Below are 22,039 nucleotides of genomic sequence, written 5' to 3' on the forward strand. Positions count from 1 at the left end.
GTCAGTGCCAGCAGTTTCCCAACTTACATGGACAAACATCAAACAAAAATGCCACTAGTGATATTAGTAGGCATAGAAGGCACTGAAAGGAACCTTTCCTACTTCTCTGGGTTATTGGGCTTTTTTCATATGAGGATCTGGGGGTGAGAGCTGTTGAATTAACTGAATCTTTAGAATTTTTCCTGTTTGTTTTTTGAGAGCAATGTGTTTTTGCCATCTCATGTAGAGCTCTTGGTATTAAACTAAAATTAGAGTTATCTGTACCAGTACACCCTAATAAAAAACGATTATATATAAATATAGGCCAAAATAAAATAGGCCACTCGCATATACTGTAAAATCACAATCTGTGGGATAGCCCTCCTGTGAGTTTCGCATGATGTCTGTGAATATTTTCTTAGGAAACAATGCTTTTTGTAAACTATGGAGGAACTTCTCTTTTCAGCTGAAAAGGCAGCTCTGTGCCTTAAAGGTACAGAAATAGTTTATCTGCACATAGTTATTGCTATATTGAAGCTGTAGAGTTCACATCAGAAGTTTAGCATTAATGGAATGTAACACCTAAATTATGGAGTTATTGTAGTTATACCACAGAAAAGACATAGCCATACAGTTGTGATTAAATAGGCTGCAAGTGTTTGGTGATTAAACAAGTTTAATTATTTTTTTTTACCTAGTAACTTCCTGCCTCTCTGTATTGTTTGAACAATTCTGCATTGAGCACTTAGTTTTTCCTAGTACTCATTTTGTCATTTATCTTAGTTTCTAAAGTAAACAGGATTTCAGTTGCATTTTTAGACAATTCAATATGTAATTGAAATGTGCTGTAGCTTTACTATGTTTTTTACATTTGAGATATTTTACTTTAAGTGGGAATGCAAGTATTTAGCTGACAAACAAATTAATGCCTATAGTTGTAACAATTACAGAATGTTATTTCTGAGTATGTTTAATGTGAGAACAATGCAGAACCCCAAAACACAAATTTGTATTTACACAAAGCTTCATGGCTTTGCTGCAGAATGAACATTAACCCTAATTCCTTTGGGCCTGAGGGCTTGTTCAGGGCTTCCTTCCATCACTCCTGAGACTCTTCTTTACCTGACCATGAAGTTTTATTTAAAAATGAAAAGAAAATATTTAACATAGATCAGAATAGATAGCCACACACTAGTAAATGTAGTCATCCTTTTGCATTGCTGCTGTGAATTTCAAGTTATAGTTATATTTTATCTCAAATTTTCAGGATTTGAGGACCTCAGAACTAGGCCATACTTGCAACTTGGAGACTCTTTTTTAACCATGTATCTAAATGCTTCTCGTCAATCTCTCTTATCTCATCTGATGGTGTAGGTCAGCGAGGGTGTAGGTCTAAAAGGCCCATTTTACCCTCTTTGTCCACTGGCATGCAGATTAGGAATGTATTTTCCACTGTGGATGTTCACAACAGGGCTAGACAAATGCAGCAGTGTGCTTATCATTTAGATTAGATGCTCAGTGTGACTCCTTGTGCTTCTGTTTACTAGACAGGAAACATGAGGACCATTTTAAACTGGAGGAAATACGTAGATCTTCTCTTAGAGCAAAGTTGTGGCAGTACTAATTCATTGAATGATTATTTGGACAAACTGTCCCACTGTCAACAGTATTGCCTTGCTAAAAGCAGTAAATGGATCAGACAAAAGTATATAATACATTGATGTTGCATGAGCTGTACTCTGCTTTTTATGTGATGCTGTAAAATACTATTTCCTCAGCATCTGTACAGGAATACTTTCTGCCTAAGTACACAATCTGTAGAAAGAATCTGATCTGAATTCATTTATGGATTTTGTCTGTCAGAGCAACCCTTAGGAGTCTATGCATTAATTAAAAGCGATTGTTCCTAAATTAACTCTTCAATGATGATGTAACGCTGCATATTTTTTGTCTTGTTTTCTTGCGTGTTTGTGATGAGAGTTGTGTGAAGATCTGATTTTCTTACGAGTAACTGCTAAAGAAAAATCTCTGCTCAGAATGTGGAGGTTTGTCTAGAATGGTCATCATTTTAGTTGTGTTTTCAGAGTAGTTTTACTTACAATTTACTGAATCTTTTACAGTTTTGCTACAATTTACTCAACTTTTTCTTTCTAGCATGAGGCCTAGGTCCTTTTAGACAACTGACATCTGTTCTTGTATGCGTGTCATAGAATGATCCTTGAAAGCTTTCTGTTGATATAAATTGCCTGGGTTATCCCACTTCCTAAAAACATATGGAGTCCTGCTGGTGTATCAACTAACAAGTTAGCAGCTGGATGGAAGACTGTTCTTCATCTTCTGTCCCCAGCCCAGAAACAAGGACATTTCTAGTTGATGCAGGAAGAACATATATCTTTTCCTCCCCTGTTCTTACTTTAAAAACAATGGGGCAATTTTACTTCCATAGATTCTGTTGAATGATGTCATACATTCTGGTATCTGATAATGACTCTGAAGACGGCTGCCAAGGTTCTGTGCACCAACCAGAGATTCAAACAGCTGATTCTCACGTGTATCCCAATGTCTAAGCTGTAGGCATTTGCAGCATAACCTCTTCCCGACTCACTTGTCCAGGCTCTGAGCTGAAGCTTATTGTATCCCTGTGCAATCTGCTCAATATCTGTGTCTGGCAGCAAGCATAGAAAGGCAGAAAGGTCAGAGCTCTGTGCTGTAGCAGAGGATGTAACAGACGATGTACCAGCAAGCAGAGCTCTTCTGACATTTGACTCTATGTGCGCAATGCATGACACAAACTGTAAGGGCAGCATGAAATCAAGGAGCGGTAAATGTGTTTACCAAAAATCAGAGTGCTTCACAATGGGCAATGTTCCTCCAATTCCTAGAATGATTTCATTGACTGAAGGTTTGATTTCTCTCACATAGCCAAAGATGCCTGCTATTACATCAGCAGGTCAGTGCAAAAGGACTATGAATACTTTTCCAAAGGAACAAAAGTTTTCTGACGTTTGTAGATGGCAACATGTGTGGCTGGCTTTATACATGAATACATACATATCTAGGGAAAATATAGTTATCTGGACTCCAGTTGATGAATGATCCATTTTTTTTTTTCAGCATGGTTCCAGGAGAAGTTCATCTTGACACCATAGTCTTTTCCCCCTTTTTCCTCAGGGTTGGGGGCAGGCAGAGACTAGTCTCAGTGATGTACAAATTATTCGATTTTTTTCCACTCAAATATGACACCTGAGTCATTTCTCACAGAGGAAGTGAATACAAAATATGGAAGATATAAATTATCTTTGCTCAGTGCATCCAAAAGCAAGCAAATCTGTATGAACTGCCTTTCTAATGGGTTCAGAATATTCAATTTAAAATAGAAGAAGCAGTTGTATATATAAAGTTGAAAGTGGGCAACCATTATTTTCGAGAATTTGTACTTGTTATACGTAGTAACATAGTGTAGTTTCATCTTGTATTTCCTAAGAATTTAATGTGTTTTCTCTGATTGGTTGAGCAATGTTCCTAAGTATTCTAGCCAAATTTTTCTTCAGGCAGCAAGTATATTTTTGTTGTTATATGAGATGCCAAAAGTGACGCTTCATGAAATGCTGAAATGGCCTCAATGTGTAAATCATATTTAGAAAAACAACCTAAAATTTAGGAACCTAAATGGTGTAGTCAGCATGAGCTTTCCCTCCCCTGCTGTGGTGAGACAACATGGAGGAGAGAGAGCAGTTCAGACTTCACACTCCTTTAATCCTGTGCGGAAAGTGAGATCACGGCTTCTTTCTGATGGGAAATAGACTGAGATGACAAGCTGATTTCAATCCATATAAATCAACTAATTACTGTATAGTAATAACTTTTTATCTCTTTAACTTGGATTAGGTTTCAAACAATATCTTAGCTCTTCAAAACATCATATCCCCCCACTAATATTTTATTTTCACCCTTAGTTTGATGCAAATATTAGATAGAAAAGTACAATTGGCAATAAACATGATTTCTTTTTCCACTATCTCTAGGAGTTCTTCATATTTTCTGCAGAGCTGGGGGAGAAATGTGAAGCAATAAGTGAGAAACTAGTGCATCTGGAAGACCAACTGCAATCTTCAGTCTGCAGAGTTGATGAAGGTATAATTCATATCCTTTTTGATATACCTATAGATAGTATCGACCTACGTAAGTACGTATGATGCAAAATACTTTCAGATTCAAATGGGGTAGTAGTTTTTAATGCAGATTAGTATTATACTAAGACAGCTATAACTGATTGTTTTGCTGAAGTGAAATTTCTTGTTGTAACAAGTCATCCTACAGTGCATTCTCACCATGGTCTGATCTACATTTAATTGATTTAAACTGAAATTATTTCTTCGTTAATTGAGATTAGGCATTGAAATGCTTTTACATTTTCAAAGGATTGCTACAGTCCTTTCATTGGTACTGCCCACATAAGTGAACAACTACCAAAAACTGCATGAATACAAGCATCCACATGCATACCTTTGTTGGCATGATTTAGTTAAATTCTACGTCGTTGACTCAGGCTGTGTATACGGTCAGGTGTAACTTGGCTTTTCTTTCTCTTTTGAAAAAACTTGCCAGCACAGGCATCATACGGTATCCTATGCAATCTAATCTGCCTCTGACACTCCAGTGCAAGTAGCTGGATGAGATATATTATAAAACACTCTTATCATTTTCTGTGCTTCATCTGTTTGAAGACTGCTTAACCTTTACAGGGGCATTTGTTAGGCCTTCATCTGTGGAAATTTTTCAAAATTTAATGGCATAGAATATTTCTCTCATTTACGACTTCCATAAAAACTTACCACAAATGAGATTTTGTTCTTCTAAGACAGGAAAAAGAGAATAAGAACCAAGAGATCAAAGAAGATTAGAATACTCAGTTACTTTTTACTGGAAAAGAGGTGGTAGACGAGTGGATAAGGAAGAAGGATGAGTGCATTCATATGATGAACACAGTTGCCCTTATAGAAACCTGAAGGTGAGCTCAGGTAATGATGGTGCTAAAAAGTACTCCGTTCCTGCCAAGGTGAAGTGAGCAGTCATGCAGGAAAAAGTGCAGCGCAAAACTAGAAAAGAGAATCAGTAGAACTTGTGAAAATACTAACTTGTTTTCGGTAACTGAGCATCTATTTCTAGCTCTGGCTAAGTATGGAGAGGAGAAATCCAGTTACTAATTTGTCAACCACTTTAAACCTTTCTTTTCAAAGCATCTTAATGTATCAAAATACTTCTTATTGTACTTATCACAAGGATAGCTTCAATATTCTGTCAATCATATTTGCAGCATATATGCTCTGTTGCAGCTTTTCCCCTCCAACATTTCTTATAAGCATTCTTTTCAGAGAAACCCATGTTTATCTATCTTGTGTATATGCACGGCATCTACTTCCTTCCCTCCATCCCTTACATATGTTTCCTCGCAAATGAACGTCATTCTTTAACTCCAGTAGAACACTGAGGTTTACATTGATAGGTTTTTTTCTACTGAAGTTTATATTCAGACCTGTTTACTAAGATAGGTCTGATCATAGTTAGTTTGCTATGGAGAGTGCATTAACTCAAAAAAAAAACCCTGCATTTTTTATTTGTGATGAAGATACTCTGCAATTACATAACGTAGTACTTAGCTGTATTTTCTATGGACCCTGTACATTTCTTTGTAGCTGCTGAAACTGCAAAAGTAAGCTGAGAAGATTAAACCTAATCATTGGAAGTTGAGAAGAGTTGTAGATTAAACTCATTCTTAGCCAAAACTGTCTGATACAGATCTGGTGTCCTGTATTGGTGAAATTCAGCTCACATTATCTAAATAAAGAAATGTACAACCTGTGATATCTTGGTTCTCCTAGTAAGAACATAAGCTACAAAATATGAAATTATGTTTCAAACACAGGGACATACAGACAAGCAGTTCAGCAATTCAGCTACCGCTCATTAACATTCAGTTATTATTTCAGAAGTAGTCCAGACCAACATGCATAAAATGTTACCATCTGGCACATGTAATCACTGTGCTGTACTTCAAAAAGGAATGAGAATAGCTACCACAACACTACAGACCTATAGACTGGACTTTTTTTAGGTTTTTTTTTTGGTTTTTTGTTTGTTTTTTAATAAAAACTGCCCAGAGTCTGTAAAATAAACATTTACTCATTAGTAACTCTCCTATGTTGCAGGAACCAGCACTGAGACTGGTGTCAGTCATTAGTATCAATAGATTGCCCTTCTCATCCCTCTAAAAACTATCTTACATATACCTATTACAAACTGCAATAGGTAAAAAATCTAAGGGACTACAAGAATGTAGATTGGTTCTGTTGTCTTCTAAACACTTCTAAAGACCCCACTGAGAAAAATAAATGCTCTTGAGCCATTTGCCAATGTTATTGTGTGTTATAGCTTTGATTAATAATTAAGTTTGTATTAGAAGAAAAATCCCAGATGTCACTGTTTTTCATTCTGCATTTTGATGGCATGAAACACTTAATTCAATAATGCTGCTAGTTGTAATTGCTAGCACAACCTGCACAAAAGAGAAATCTAGTGGAATTTCTTGGTCGTAAGTATTTGCACAAACCCACTCAGAATTCTCAGTTTATATTGAAGCTTTTCATGGTAAATATTAATCTGTACTTTTGTACAGCATAAAAAGCATCAAACAATGAAGGGGAAGGAGGAGAAGAGTTCATCTCTAGCACTATGATATATTTGCTAAATTCAGTGTAGTATAGACAAATAAATCCGCAAAACATTCAATTACAGTTAATCATTGGAAAGTGTAAGAAAACAGTCCACATCATTAATTAGAAAAACCAAAGGAGGAGAGGTGACTCATTCTGGTGTCTGCAGAGCTGATGAGAGGTGTTACTTTCCTGACAGTAAAGGCCTGGAATTCCCAGTAAAATTAAATGGAGCCTATATTGCAATTTCACAGTCATTTTTGTTCTTAATTAGCAGTTGCATTTTGACAGACAACTTGAATGCATGTAATAGATCTTCCCAGTGAAAAAGCTTTTGTTGGAAGAAGAGCTGGCTGGACTATTATTTAAAAGCCACATAAAATCTCCATATCTCAACATAAATGAATGTTTTAAACAGTTTTTCTGAAAATAGAGTGTTGTGCCTAAACGTCCATTAGGCACTAGAAATTACCTTGCCAGTCTTTCACTGTTATGTGACAGACTCTTGTGTATAACTTGCTTTACACCAGTATAGATTTTGCACGGAATCAGTGATACAGAATTCAGTCCTTGACTGTACTTCACTGAACAATCTCATCGAGTGAATCTGTAAGTAATGTTAGGATCCCACAAGAGTGAGGATTGCCAATGGTATGCTCTTAGATTTTTATTTTGAATGACAGGAGAAATGGTCCGTTGTGGTGTGCCACACTGAGAGAACGTGGTTACACCTTCCTTGTTCATGCTGTGACAGAGGTAGGTCAGTGCTTTTCCACCCATGCACTTGGTTGTCTTCTGTATCTCACTAGAGCAAGTGTTTCAAAGGCAGCTGTTATACAGATCACTGGAAAGGCAAAGTTTTTAAAAATGTTTTGGTGATTCTGGTTTTTGTTGTTGCTGCTAAGCAGGAGTGTTGAGTTATTTTGTAGAACTATGTCTTACAGCTGTGAAAGAGGGAGACATGAATAGAAAAGGGAAGTGGAATATTCTTGATGTGGATTCACTACCGTTGTAGTGTGAGGTGCTCTCTTCAGCCACTGCAGCACTCAGCTACTAAAAACAAGAAAAATACGTAAATAAAAACTGTTTCTGATTTTTTTCTGCTCTTAATTTGCTTTCCAGATGTCCAAAATTGCTGTTATTCTCTAAAATCCCATAAGATTAACTTCTTTTATCTCAGCCCTAGGACAGCCAACTACTCAGCTGTCTTTCCAAGGTCTTTTGTCTTACAATATACTCAGTTTCTAATATTTCCTATAGGATGACAATTGTTTTGTAATATCTACTTTTGGTCTCTTTTCTCTAAACATCTGTGCTAGGAGACAGAAGATATGCTGATGAACCAGTGGCCCCTTTTCATTTTTTTCACTAAAAATTAAGCAACTCTACAATCATTAGACAGACAATCATTAGACAGATCTGCTTTTATCTTCTTGACAATCCTAGATTCTGCTATGATGTGAGTTCAAATATCCTTCTTCAGGAGGATCTTGACAGATCTTTCACAAGACTTTTTTCAAAGAGAAAGTCAAATGGGCAAAAAGCTTCAAGACTACATTAGAGTAGCATTGTTACTGCTGATAATGGATTGGATTTGTATGATACTGTTTCCAAGTACTTTAGCTTACTACTTGTACTACATTGGAGATATTTTGCCAGTTTTTCACTGGAAGGTAACAGAACCAGAACATATTCCTTGCTGAAACTTGTTCAGGGCTACTGCCTTTGATACTGGCTCAACATCTGCAACACTGGATAGAGAATTTAAGCATGAGGGGGGCATTTACATATGGACCCATGCAAATGCATGTGTTTGTTTTTTGGTGGGGGGGGTTGTTTGGTTTGTTTTTTTTCATTTTTAAAATGAGCAAAGCTGATGATTCAGACATAACCTCTGTAACATGGATAGAAATTCCATGCTTAGCCTTATGTCATGTATTTTTCCTAGCCATAAGGACTTGCTTGATAGTTACGGATCTACATCTGACTGTGGAGCTATGAGTAACACCACACTGTTATTGAAACACAAAGAGTTTATTGAATCTTGCTGTAGGTAAGACTAAGCAGTCATTGCTCTCATTGCCCCCATCTTTCTATTGGTTAAGAGTTTATTTTCCCACCTATTTTTTTTCATCCTCCAGTTTTTCAAATGTTTCAATTTTTCTTTATACCTGAAAAGAATTTTGTAATTGCTTGGGATATTACAAATAACAGCATGTAGTCAGAGGCTGCACATCAGAAGTAATTAAATTTCAGAGGCTTCATGGTTTTCATATGTTGAAGAATTTTCAGCAGAGCCTCTTGATTGAATTGCAGAATGGTAGACAGTCCAGGATCACTTATAAGAGAATAACGATGTTTCTTTCTTCAGAGAAGCTGTGAGGCATAATTGATTTGTCCTTGTATGGTGTTTTGAGATCCTAGGATAAGAAGTTACTGGGTGCTGCTGTGACTGCCTGTGAGTAGTCAGAGACAGAATCTACTCAGCTTATTAGAGCTGTCCAGAAATTAGAAATATGTATGATTACTCCTGGTGAATGAATTAAATCATCATACTAAATACGTACAACCACACAGAGATGAAATTTTGAGGAAATGAAACAGAACCAAAAGCAGCCAAAAGGGTTTTCAGAGGCCTGTAACTACCTGAAGTAGCGGTATTTTTGAATGGCTTTCCTGTGGTTTGGTGTAGTCACAGTTTTTCAAAGGCAGAAACTCACGTTTTATGATTGCATAACCTGAGGCCATCTTTCTTTTGTTGACATTGTGTTGACATCATGTTTGGGTAAAACAACATTTCATAATGGATGGTCTCCATAAAGGATAAAGCCTGTCCTTGTGCATTATTCTTCCTCTGCATTGTGTTTTTAAAGTGAGTTGTTTTGGTGTCAACCTGTTTCATTCCTCATGAAAAAGTGTATTTTTGATTCTCTTGTAAATCCTGCAATTGGTGAATTAGTTCTAGAGCTGAGCTTATTTATTTTTTTCCCTTGAGCCTTTTACATTTGCAGTTTGGGGTCCTTGCCCTGTAATTGTATCTGTACATCAGGGAACACTGGCTTCAGTATGGTTGAAGATGGCCTTAGCTTTCATTCACAGAAATGTGGTTGTTGGTTTGTTTGTCCAGCTTCAAAATCCACCCTGTAACCAGCAGGAAACCAACAGTTTGTATGGTTGCCTTTTCAATATAGCATCGTCTCCCTCCTTCCCCTGAGAAGGGTATCCAAGCAGTATCTTCCCTTCCCTCCCCATTTTATAACTGCTAAATAATGCTACTTGAGAACTTTGCCTGTTTTTTTTGTTTGTTTGTTTTTGTTTTTGGTTTTTTTTTTTGTTTTTTTTTTTAAGCGAGATAAATGTATTAATATTTAATCTAAATAATTTGGAAGAACTTGAAGCTACAATTAGATAGCCATGGCCATCTGCTCTGAGCAGAGCAACCATTTATTAAATAACTTGGAAAGAGAAAAGGAGCTGCCAATCACCTATAGAATTATTCCTTAATAAAGCTTGCACAGTCTCTGCAGAGGGAGATCCAGGTGGTGAAGGAGACGCTCCAGACCGTGCTGCTGCAACTTCAGCCAGCCAGGGAGGCAGGGGACGAAAAAGCTGGAGACTTCCTCTGTGACAGCTGGTGTCCAGGAAAGCAGGACTCAAAGGAATAATGAGCAGAAAGAGCTGGTAGGATGACGTTAATACACAAAGGGCTGCTTTTAGTAACTGAATACTCTTTTACCAAGCCTCAGGGATCTCTTCCCTCCCTGCATAACTAATAACTAAATCAATTATGGAGAAACAGAGCCTGGAGGTCTATCATCAGAAGTATTCTACACAGCCTCGCATGTTTTGGCACAGATTGGGAAACAGCTTTCAGAGCAGAACATCCCTTGTAAATGTGTAGATTACAAATTGATACATTTCAAGTGAGTCTGCAAAGTTGCCTTTAATGTCAGTGAAATGTTCTCCTTGAAGACTTGTAAACAGTATCTGTCTTCCTCACTCACGGATTTTTTCCCATTTGAAAAATGTAGTGTTAAAGCTGGAACATCTAGTATTTCTCAAAAAAAAAAAAAATAGCTGTAAGTAAAAAAAAATTTTCTGGGTTTTTTTGTTTGGTTTATTTTTGTTTTTTTTCCTCCCCCCCCCCCCCCCTTTGGCTTTAGCAGCTTTCTTACACTGAATGTATTTACACATTCCTACCAATAATTAAATCAACGGGATGAAATTCAAGCTAACAGAGTTCTTTTAAGAGAAATTTGAAGCTCATTTACTCAATGGTATTGAGTACAGGAAAGGTAACTAACAGCAGCCCCTACAGCAGTAGTTCAACTGTTTTCATTAGGTATTAATATAAAGTTGTTTTAGTATTACAGGGATTGTAAAACACACACAGAATACTTTGTTGGTGATTTGTGCTCCTTTTATTTAAGTATGGTATGACCAATATGTCATTTAAGTTGCCTTGTAAAGTTTACTATTACTGTTGTATTGCTTTGATCTTCCTTCTTATAAACTCCAGAAGGAACGCAGATTTTTTTTATTTTTTTTTTTTTTTTTTTTTACTCCTGTCAGGCACATATATATACTTAAACATGTATTTTTAATAGGAAAGAGAAGCAATGTTCCACTGAAGCCAGCTAACACAAGAGACCTATATTTAGATCACTGCTCAAAACAGTTAAATCTTTGAAGGAATTCAGATTGAACACTTGGATACCCAAATGTATCTGATATTATCTGACATCACAAAGTTCTACTTCTGCCATCTACTGCAGAGGGAGAACTTACAAACAAATTATCACTGGCCTCCTTTTTTAAGCCACTAGAACAAACGAGTGTCTTGCAATTCATTACTGTACTTTCTGATACTGTTAGTATGACATTTTAAAGACTACTTTGTTTCTGCTTCTTCAGTTACACATTTTGTAGCCACATTGGGAAAGTTTTTGCCGGTTTTGAAGGTCCTTGAACTACTGGCCCACTACAACTGTGTTCATTTTCTTTTGTGTGTTTTAATACTGGTTGAAACTTCTACCTCAGTGTTAAGGACATAGGGAAGAAAAAAAGTGCTAGGCAGCTGCCACGTACAACCGGATTATGATTGCATACAGGGGCACAGCTCAGGTGTTTCCTGGAATCGTTGGATCCTCAGGATAGAATTACAGCCCTGTAATTCAGAACATGGTCAACTTTTTCATTGTATAATACATGGATCAGCATCTGTAGTGTGGTAAAGATGCTTGGACCTTTACCTTACATGGACTCCAGTACTGCTCCCACCTCTAGTCTCAGACAGAAGTCTCTGATGCTCTGCTACTGCTCTTACAGGTCTGTTTCTCCCTGGCAGCTTTCTGCCTCTCCTCAGTATATTTAGCACTTTCTGGAACCAACAAGCACATGGCAGCTTGTGTTTCACCAACATTCAGCTCATGAAAAGCCATGGGGAACCCTGCCTGGGCACAGGGGACACAATTGTTAGACAGAAGATGCTCATGGAAACACACCTGAACATAGGTTTAAAAATATATATATATATATATATATGTAAATCTCTCCTACTATGATATTAAGGCTGCTTATGGGTTAATACCATAAACTTCCAGTAGTGAGCAGTTACAGGGCTATAAGCTCACTGCAATGATAGCCCAGATATGCAGTGAACTAAGACTGCACTGCTCCTCTCTCCCTCATGCTGAGGATTTTGTGGAGCTTTGTCCTTTACAATCCTGAGTGTCTGAAAGCCAAGATCAGCCACAGCCCACAGCTGAGGTGAGAGACTTTCCTCATGGCAGCAGCAGCAGCAACAAGGACTATAACCCTCACAGGGACAGGACAACTGCATTCGTGTTCTCAGTAGTACAATCTTTTGTAGACACTTCCAGTCCTTCACTTAAGAAAAAAAAAAAAAAAGAGGAAAGCCAAATCAATCATTCTTATCATATTTGTATGTATTAACATTTATTTTATAATGTGGACTACTATTACTTTAACTTATTATTCCATTAACTTCACCGTTTTTTGTGGGAAGTTAGAGCCAGTAACCATTTCTTCTCAGATATGCTGAATAATAAGCATAATTGAAAAAAAAAAAAAAAAAAGCACAAAGAAGGTGTACTATGCAACTTATCAGCTGCCTTTTAGCTGTGGATAGAAAGCTTTCAAATAAAGAGAAACATTATTTTAACTAACTAAATGTCTGCCTGGATTCCTTACAGTGCACAAGCATTCAGATTTCACCCTGGAGAGAGAGGGATGAGGAGGAGAGGGAGGAGAGGAAAGGAGAAAATACGCATGACTATTATTATGTTTTGATAATAGTGATTCCTATGCTTGAGAAATCCATAGAATCATCATAGAATGGTTTGGGGTAGAAAGGATCTTAAAGATCACCTAGTTCCAATCCCTTGCCTTGGGCAGGGTTGCCAAATTTTGTGATGCCTTTTGGAAACAGCCTAAAAATACATTCAAAGCTAGAGTCATGGTGAGCTATACAGACAGGTGTGCCTTCAGCCCTGGATTGCATTAGCCTGCCTGTGTCACTCCCCCTGGAGAAGGGCTGGGTGTAGGGATGTATGTCTACGTCAGCTACAAAACTATCACAGAATCATTAAGGTTGGAAAAGACCCTTCAGATCATCATGTCTGATTGTCCACCTACCATCAGTGTTTCCCACTGAACTATGTCCTTAAGTAACACAGCTCCATGTTTCTTGAACACCTTCGGAGACAGTAACTCCTCTACCTCCCTAGGCAGCCTGTGCCAATGCCTCATGACTCTTTAGAGAGAAAGTTTTTCCTAATATCCAACACTTTGAGGCCATTCCATCGGTAGCTTCATACCTACATGCTAGGATGCTGTCACCTCCAGGTAGATACTGGTCTCTCACCATCTGCAAACATGCCTTTTTCTGCCTGGCACACATACTCTCCCCAGCTAAGATTCTAGCCCTCAAGAGGTTTGAGGAGTAGGCAAAGCTTTGTGCACAGAAACCTCCACTCCAGCACTGGGAAGTGCAGGAAGAGGCATCAGCTCACCTCAGCCACAAAAGTGTATTTGCATTAGAGGAGGAGGACTGAGCTTTGTTTAACACCTGCACACACAAACATACCCAAGGGCAGAAAGGAGGATGATGCAAAGGGGACAGGCATCCCCAAGAAGTCTTCAGCTCCAGCCTAATGTTTTTCCTCACTCAATTAATTAATCTGTTCTTTGTGAAGCCTGACATTCAGTCTTTTCCTTTTGCTATGTTACTTGTTAAATCAAGATAAGCACACTTTTTCTAGAGCACTCAAGAAGGAAGTAAAATAACAGCTCTCAGATAGGCAGCAGAGCTGGAGGGAGCTTCAGGGTGAGATTAGAATAATCCTCATGTATCCTCTTAGCTTACTATCCTATTAAAAATGAGACTGGGACCAAGAGATTTTTTTAGTCTCAGAGATTAACATATGCTACAAAGAAGCTCTAAAATATTACGCACACGCGAATATTTTTCTGCACTACTAAAGAGGATAATACAAGTTTCTGGAGAGAGGTATTTAAAACAAGACAAACAAAAAAACACCCTATGGATGCAAGAGATTCTTTCTGAACCTGAAAAGCAGCCAAACCAGCAGACACAGTAAAGCATTTCTCCTAAATTTCTGATGAAGTCTCAAGTATGACACCTTGGAAAAGAGCATATGAGGTTGGGTGAGTAAAGAAATGTCGTCTTCTTAACATGCATGGCATTCAGTCCCTCTCTCCTTGTTGAATAGGATCTTAAGGAAGGGGGTGTTGGGGCATTGTCAAAGACACAGGTAAAAATCAATACATCACTGGGCTATTTGTTCTTATAATAGCCTGCAAAGTTGAACAAATAGTTCATAATAATAAGCTGCAATACAGGAATACTAAGTGGAGAAAAAGAGAGATAACAGGAAAATAATCAGAGTGGCAGCTAAAAGATGCATGATAGATCTCACTGTAGAAATGGAAAATTAAAAAGCCTTTCCACAATGACAACCCAATTTACAAGGGGAAAAAAAGAATGTCACATCTATTATTTTTCCAACAAAGAGACTGAAAAATACCAAAATGCATCCCTCGCATCTGTCTCACCAAGTAGACACAAACCTCGAGTGTATTGGTTTGCCCCGAAAACACAGAGCTTTGTGTCTACACTCAGGCTTCCCAGTACAAGCAGCCCTAGTGCAGGACTCATAAGCAGCAAACCTGAAGCCAGGCACTTGTCAGCACACACCTATCACAGCTTCTTACTTCTTTTCATCCCTATGCTGCAGGAGTTTTCAGCAGCAGGAATTCTTACAGCAGCAGCTAAATGGTCGCCCACAACTTCCCAAGAAACATGGCATTGCCACTTGCACACGCTGCCTGGTGGACTTCATGAGCACTGCCAGTTCTGCTGTCCCCACAGTGTAAAAGCAGATTTGGTTTCAGGAAAGGAGGTACAAGATTGACTCGAAGTTAGGAAAACTCTCTTATTACAAAAGAATAACAGAGCTCAGTATGAATAACTTAGCCTGCTAAATGCCAAGATGTGATCCACTCACGTTCAGGGAAGGCTTTCCAGTGTCTACAGGCTGTTTTGTCTAGCAGAATGCTCCACAAAGAGAAGACAGGGCATTTCTTGCAAGGAGAGCGAATGGCCATTGAAGCAAGAAACTCTGGAAGTTAAAGCTGGAGTTATTTTTTTTCCCAGAAGGTGTGAAAAGAAGTCCTCCCACAACCTAGATGTAGCATGCTTGATTCAGAAACCACCACAACTCAGCCTCCTAAAGCCTGCATTGTACGTATGTCACTGAAGAAGGGTCACAGTACTTTGCCTTAAACATAAGCATTTCCCTTAATGGCTATAAAATAATAAAAATGAAAAAGCAACAGCAAAATACAGATAGCATAAATGCTTTAATAAGTACTGTTTATCTGCAGAGGTGAAGCTAGAGGATAGGGCAGTTGAGTGGCTACAAGCTGGAAAACCCCATTTCCCTGAATATTAAGGAAGGGCTTGTTGTCAGTCTTTCCTGTGATACCAAAACTAAAGCTATTACAGAAGAGTTGAGAGCTAGGCTAGGCAGGGACAGATAAAGGGACACTGACCAATGTGCCCACTTCTTGGCCAGCAGTGAGGATACCCTTGTCTCAAGAGTCCAAGTAAGATCAGGGTTATAAGATGCAACATTCACACCCAGTCCACCTGGCCACCAATTCAGAAGAAAAGGAAGGACTGCCTTCAACCAGGTTTCTCTATGGCAGAAAAGCAACCATACATGGAAACGGGGGGTTGGACACGATGATCCCTGGAGGTCCCTTCCAACCCCTACAATTCTGTGATTCTGTGAAACAAGCCTAAATAAAAGTAGTAGGGAGGAAAAAGACGGTAACTGTCTACAGACTGGAGAGAGGGCAAAAATGCTCTTCTTATTTGTCTCACCTCTCTCTTAGAAGCTTGTTTTTGCACTAAATCCATGCAACACAATCAGCATTCATAGCATTGTATAAATAAACTCCAGAGACCTGGATCTAGAGCTCTGCTCAAACAGAGAACTGGGGAACTTCAGTGCCTGGCTCTTGGCATCCTGCTTTTGCAAGAGAGCTCTTTTATGCCCAAGAGAAGGGCATCTGGTGTCTCATTCACAAAATCATCCTCCTTAGATCATCAGTCTCTAGGGAGTAATTCAGAGACCACCACGACTGTTGTTTGAACTATAGTCCTCTGCAAAGGCAGACAAAACAAAGAAACCCAACCAGCTCAGTACCCATCAGACACTGACTATCTTGGCTCAGAGTACTGGCATTTGATCAATCTATTGCAGCTTATTTTCATTAAATGAGAAGGAAAAGGTGAAAAGAGCACACTGCCTTTCACAGCCATACGTTATTTGTCATCGCTAATTTTCTATAATGAGCTGCAATAAGCGAAGCCAGTCTCTCTCCATTAATCCTGATGGGAAAGATCTTTTTTTTTGTCTCCTCATCAAGTGCCCCATATTCTTTGAATGAATATACACTAGGGCTGTACCAAACACCCAGCTCTTCTTGAAACGCCTCCCACTGCTGTGAGTGGCAGCAGCAGCACTCAGCAGCTCCTTGGCTGTGACATGGAACAGTGAGGCATCATCAACCTCTATTCTCTCATTGTTTTGGTTGTTTGTTGGGTTTTTTTGTTTGTTTGTTTGTTTTTCCCCAATATTCTGAATTCGGTATGATTGGATCTGCTTAAAAGTCAGGGTTTAATAATCCTATTAAAATAAAGAATCTGCAGTAGAAAAAAAAAAAAAGCAGAAAGAAAAAAGCTGTAATGTTCTCTCCTGAAAGACAAATAAATCACCAGGCCTGGTTAATGTTTCCCCTTCTGCAACCTTAGTTTGTGGTCTTTACCAAGTTCTTCCTAGAAGATATATTGAGGCCAAGGGGATGATCTTTCAGGCTTTCTTTACTCACTTTCCCCGTAAACTGGTAACAGAGCCTGCTTATTTTTAGCAAAAGGTATTGGTTGGTAAGATTCAGGTTTTGCTTCTGGAACTATTAATGGATATTGGGCCATTTATCACAGAAAGTATTTTTAGCTCGAGGAGTTAATAGGGGAAAATCCCACGGGGTAGAGTGTTAGAAGGTAAGGGGGCCCACGAGAGCTGGTTGGCACTTAAACATCACTTCTTCCAAGTGCAACATCAGTGAATCCCTAAGAATAAGAAATCAGGAAAAGGTAGCCTGTGTGGATGAGCAAGGAATTCATGGATAAACTGAAAGGAAAGAAAAACATCCGTGAAATGTGGGAAAAGGGCCTGCCCACCTAGGAAGAATATAGCAATGTTGTCAGAGCCCTGAGGTTGGCAGCCATGGTAGTTTTATGCAAAAGGTTGAGACCAGCCAAATATGGAGCAGAACCATTTGTCTTTGGCCTGAATGCCCAAAACACCAGAAAGCCTTTTCCCTACAACTGCAAGAACATGAACAAGGCATGACCTGCTAGGCAAGAAAGTTTAGTTTGTGCAGTTGAAACAGGAGGCAGAAGGCACATTCTGGGCAGGCATGGGCTTGCTGCAGTGATTCCCAGGAAGGAAAGGTAAAAGATCCACAACATAGATCTGCACTATGAACTCAAGATCCCTTTGGGGCTCATCAGCTTCAGCCTGAGACACCAGAGTAACACGCCCACACACCTTCTTTCCCATGTTTTCAAGAGCAAAGCCAGCTCCTTTGCCATGACATACTACAAAGACAAATTCAAGAGTCAAGAATAGGCTGTCCTCCTGCCCCTTCCAGAGCTCAGCTGTGCTTTCTACACCTGGCTTTACCACTCTCAGCTGGGATTAATACACCAGTCCCACATGGTTACTGCACAGATTGGTTATTAGATGTGAAGTGCTTTAGAGAAACAGGAGATCCCCAAAGGAGAGCCTCTCACACCCAAAAGACAACCCTAAGCTACCCCATACAGATGAAGGGCAGAGACCCCTGGATTCATAAGCACACCAGTGATTTTGAGAATACGAAGTTAAAATTGCCTAGTGAATTTTACCTTACTATACAAATAGAACCATAGAATCATAGAATACTTAGAGTCGGAAGGGACATTTAGAGGTCATCCCAATGAATGAGAATCAAACAGAAAACTTCTCCTATGCCTCAACACACAATTTCTCATCCTACCCCCACTCTCTCCCATACTGAGTCTTGCATATGGCACTCCTTCCCAAGCCTGGTAGGCAGTGCTAACAGCTTTCAAAAACAAAACAAAACAAAACAAACAAACAAACAAAAAAACCACCACACACACACACACACACACACACACACACACAAAAAAAAAAAACCCAACTAAATAAAAAAGCAGGGAAAGAAAAAAAAAAAAAAAAAGCCCAGAAAGCAAAATGCGCAGCTTTGTTGAAAGTCTCAGATCTAGCAAGTATTCCCTGCTACTTCTAATCACAAGTAAAAGTAATCCTTTAAGAGCTTTGCTGGAGGGAACATTTCAGTGTTCAGCATCATGCAGAGCTCTCCAGGGAAAGCCAAACAGTGATACCAAAAGAAAAAACTGAGGCAAGAGGCACCACACTGAGATGGCTCCCATATTCTATTCTTAAGATGCTAGGGAAACCCAAGATTAGACAGATATTCACATGGTATGCTTGCAATAGCAGCCAGTATGCATTTCTTAATTGCATTTATGCAGACAGCACTGACCTGAACATCAGATTTAAGCACAAGGAACAGTTTCCAGCCCCTGCAAAAGTAACAGCTGAGCTGCTTAAGGAAAGCAGATGACAACGAGATAAGGACCGCTGACTTCTGCAGGCACAGATGCCCACTGCATCCGAACTACAGTAGGGCTCCTCTCAAATCTCTCTCCTTTGAAATGATATTAGACAGTTCACTTTTAGTTCATCTATTTCTTGCTCATAAAACCTCAAATTGATGACATTTGCGACTGAAACGTCGCACCAGAAGATAGGCATTGCAGAAGTAAAGTACAAGCCTAGCTCCTTGCCGGGGATGACAGGAACTTATTCTTGCAATAAAAAGAAAACAGCTTTCTATGCTTTGGCCAGACACTACAAAGTTTCCACAAATTGATCACGAGCCTGACATTTTTCATCCAGTGAGGCAGGAGATATCCAGTGGGGCAGATCCTCTCAAGACACAACTTATTTCAGAGTCCCCTCTCTATAAAGTTTTATAAGGCATTAGAGGTCCTTATGCATACAAAAGTGGCAGCGACATTGCTGTAATTATATTCATTAAGGAAAACAATACCCTGGATTTCTACTACAACTCTTATCCAAAAAACACTGCAACCATTTTTTCCCCCACCTTTAAGTACTCTTTTACAAAAACATGGTAGATACTGAGGGGTAAAGACACTGCACTACTACATTTAAAAAAAAAAAAAAAAAAAGGAATATTTGGTCCATAATAAAAGGATGAAAGTCAACAATGCTGATTGTCATTCGATAAGAACAAGGTTTCCAAAACAGGCTCTACCTCTCATTATGTATCTAATACAGACCCACCCTCTCTGCAGCTCTATCACAACAGAAGTGGCCACATACATAATATCTGCCACATCGGTCCTGAGCATGAGTCACTGCCACCCCTTTGCAAGCAGTGCAATTCATTGCTCAGACAAAACTCACAGTCAGGATAAGATGTGAAATTGGAGCTACCTCAAGAAAACCCCTCTTGTTAGGCAAGCAGATCATTTCTCTTTGGCTGGGCTGTTTAGAGAATAGCTAGTGGACAGGCACATGAGCTTGTATCCCTTCTCTGTCCCTGAGAGTCAGCATCCATTCCTGCAGCCTGCACAGCAGGAAGGGCCCAAGCTGTCAACCCACCCCAAACTGCACTGCATGCCTTAAGGGCACCCTTCACGATGAGCACACAGGGCCTAGCATGCTATTGAGTCAGATTACACTTTGACGCATGTGTTTTCTATGACAGCTCCAGCAGTCTATCTCCATCAGATGATGCTTAACCAGTTTTAAAGCAGCTCTGCAGGAGTTACAACACCTTTGAGGCTGTCCTGACTCAGTAGCTATATCATGGGTGCTGGTGCCAAGAAGTCTGTGGACCAAGAGAAGCGGCTCTATTGAGCTCCACTGAAGCAGGGAACAGGACATTCATCCCCAGGAATGCTGGCAAAGCAGCATTTCATATACCATGTTGAACCACAGAGATCAGTTCACTCTGCAAATGGTACTGAGTTTCAAATATCAAGTGCTCCATGTGAACATGATATTTCTCCTCACCATCCCCTCAACTCCCACCCTCAGAGCTACACTTCCCTCCTGTTTCCAGCTTGCTGACTTCTTAATGAAGCTGCTGTACATCCCTTAACAATCTGGTCAGCAGTGGACAGATGACATCAAGAACAGACACTATCTTCCACCCAGTTTACATGCAATCTGTGACTAAAACCAAGAGAACACTTTGTTGAATTTTAGAGATCTCAAAACAGGATAGCTTTTTTTTTTTTTTTTTTTTTTTTTTTAAAATATGTTAGAGTAAACCAAGACCAATGGACTGGTATCCATTGTACTACTCATCACCCTCCTACTCTGAATTACAAAGTGTTCCTGTTAGATGGGTCCAGCAATGTTTCTGCTAAAACAAGCAGGGCAGAGCAGTTTGCCCACACACCCCTGTGCTGAGTGTCCAACATGTGAGCCAGTGCAAGTACCTCTGCCCTCCTCCCATACCCATAACTTAAAGTGTTGCATCCTATCACCTCTTGAATCACTAGCAATTTACTATAGGTAGTGCTTGGGCCAGGTCTATGATTTAGCCATCCTCTTGCCTTTTGACTTCATGAAAGGTCTTGGAGCTTAGGAAAGATATCAAGGCCTATCCACATTTCTAGAAGAATACACAAAGCTAACAGAGAGCAACCACTTTATTAGCTACTATGAAGATTCCTCTATCCCATAGCAGATGGCAGCATCGCAGATTGGAGCATTTTTTAGGTTAGCTTGCTGTACGTGCCAGGAAGAAGACTCACACCATGTCAGCAGTTCCCAAGAACAGGGGATTTCAGAAATTCATCTGCTGCTGTTCTAAGTCTTCCAAAAAGGCATTTGTGAGACCTTCTGCCCCTTCATGAATGTTTCCCTGTTATTTCCATGCCCCCAATAGCTGGAAGGTGCATTTTATGTTTTCTCCCCTTGGATTCCTACAAAAGCTTCAGAAAGATTCTGCAAAGTGCCATGTGGAAGCCCACAGTTCATCTGCCCTGCCTGGCTTCCTACATCTTTAAAGAAACTACATTGGATAGACTCAGAGTCCAACGAGTTATGGTCACAAAACCTACAGGAATGGGACCTCCCCAGCTTGGCCTCCATCTACATTAGTAGCACAACCTCTGCAACACATATCACAGCCTGGCCAGATATGGAACTGATGTCATCAACTACTGTAATTTCACTGCTGATCCTCAGGGAGATGAAGTGTTCAGTACTACAGGTGTTAATGCTCTTATCACAAGCCCTTCTGACACCCCCATTGAGCACAGAGGATACTTGATGGAAAAGGTCAGTTACTTGATCCATGCCCCACTTTCTGGATATTAGTAATTTATCTCTTAGTCTTATTAAATAATGTGCGAGGTATTCCAGCGTGGCCACTGCCTCCTTTGAGTACCAGTTGCAGGTGAATATTTGAGTACCCACATTCCTCAATAATCTCTGAAATCTTTAGAGGCTTAGATGAGCATATGAAATCACGTTCCCTCTGTCACAGCAGAGGCATTAAGAAACTATGTCAGACAAAACATTTTAGAAAGCTGCTGTCAAGGATATCTGAGCAATTGCTAAAGCAAAAGGGAGAGCTGGGGATCAAGCAGTGAAACAGCA

General features: G+C 39.4%; 1 protein-coding gene across 1 annotated transcript in view; it reads left to right on the forward strand.

Annotated features, from left to right (window-relative positions):
* The window catches only part of DISC1 (DISC1 scaffold protein), a 192,295-nt gene extending 181,525 nt beyond the window's left edge, over positions 1-10,770 (forward strand). The window contains 3 exon segments of the mRNA XM_042817335.1: positions 4,005-4,122; positions 10,209-10,306; positions 10,308-10,770. Of these exon segments, the coding sequence (XP_042673269.1) occupies positions 4,005-4,122; positions 10,209-10,306; positions 10,308-10,382 (291 nt within the window). The 3' untranslated portion in view covers positions 10,383-10,770.
* Positions 10,771-22,039: the final 11,269 nt, after the last annotated feature.

The sequence above is a fragment of the Centrocercus urophasianus genome, unplaced genomic scaffold (assembly GCF_019232065.1).
Source record: "Centrocercus urophasianus isolate 14NV4802_14NV808 unplaced genomic scaffold, USGS_Curo_1.0 seq_10, whole genome shotgun sequence".
Taxonomy (NCBI): Eukaryota; Metazoa; Chordata; class Aves; order Galliformes; family Phasianidae; genus Centrocercus; species Centrocercus urophasianus.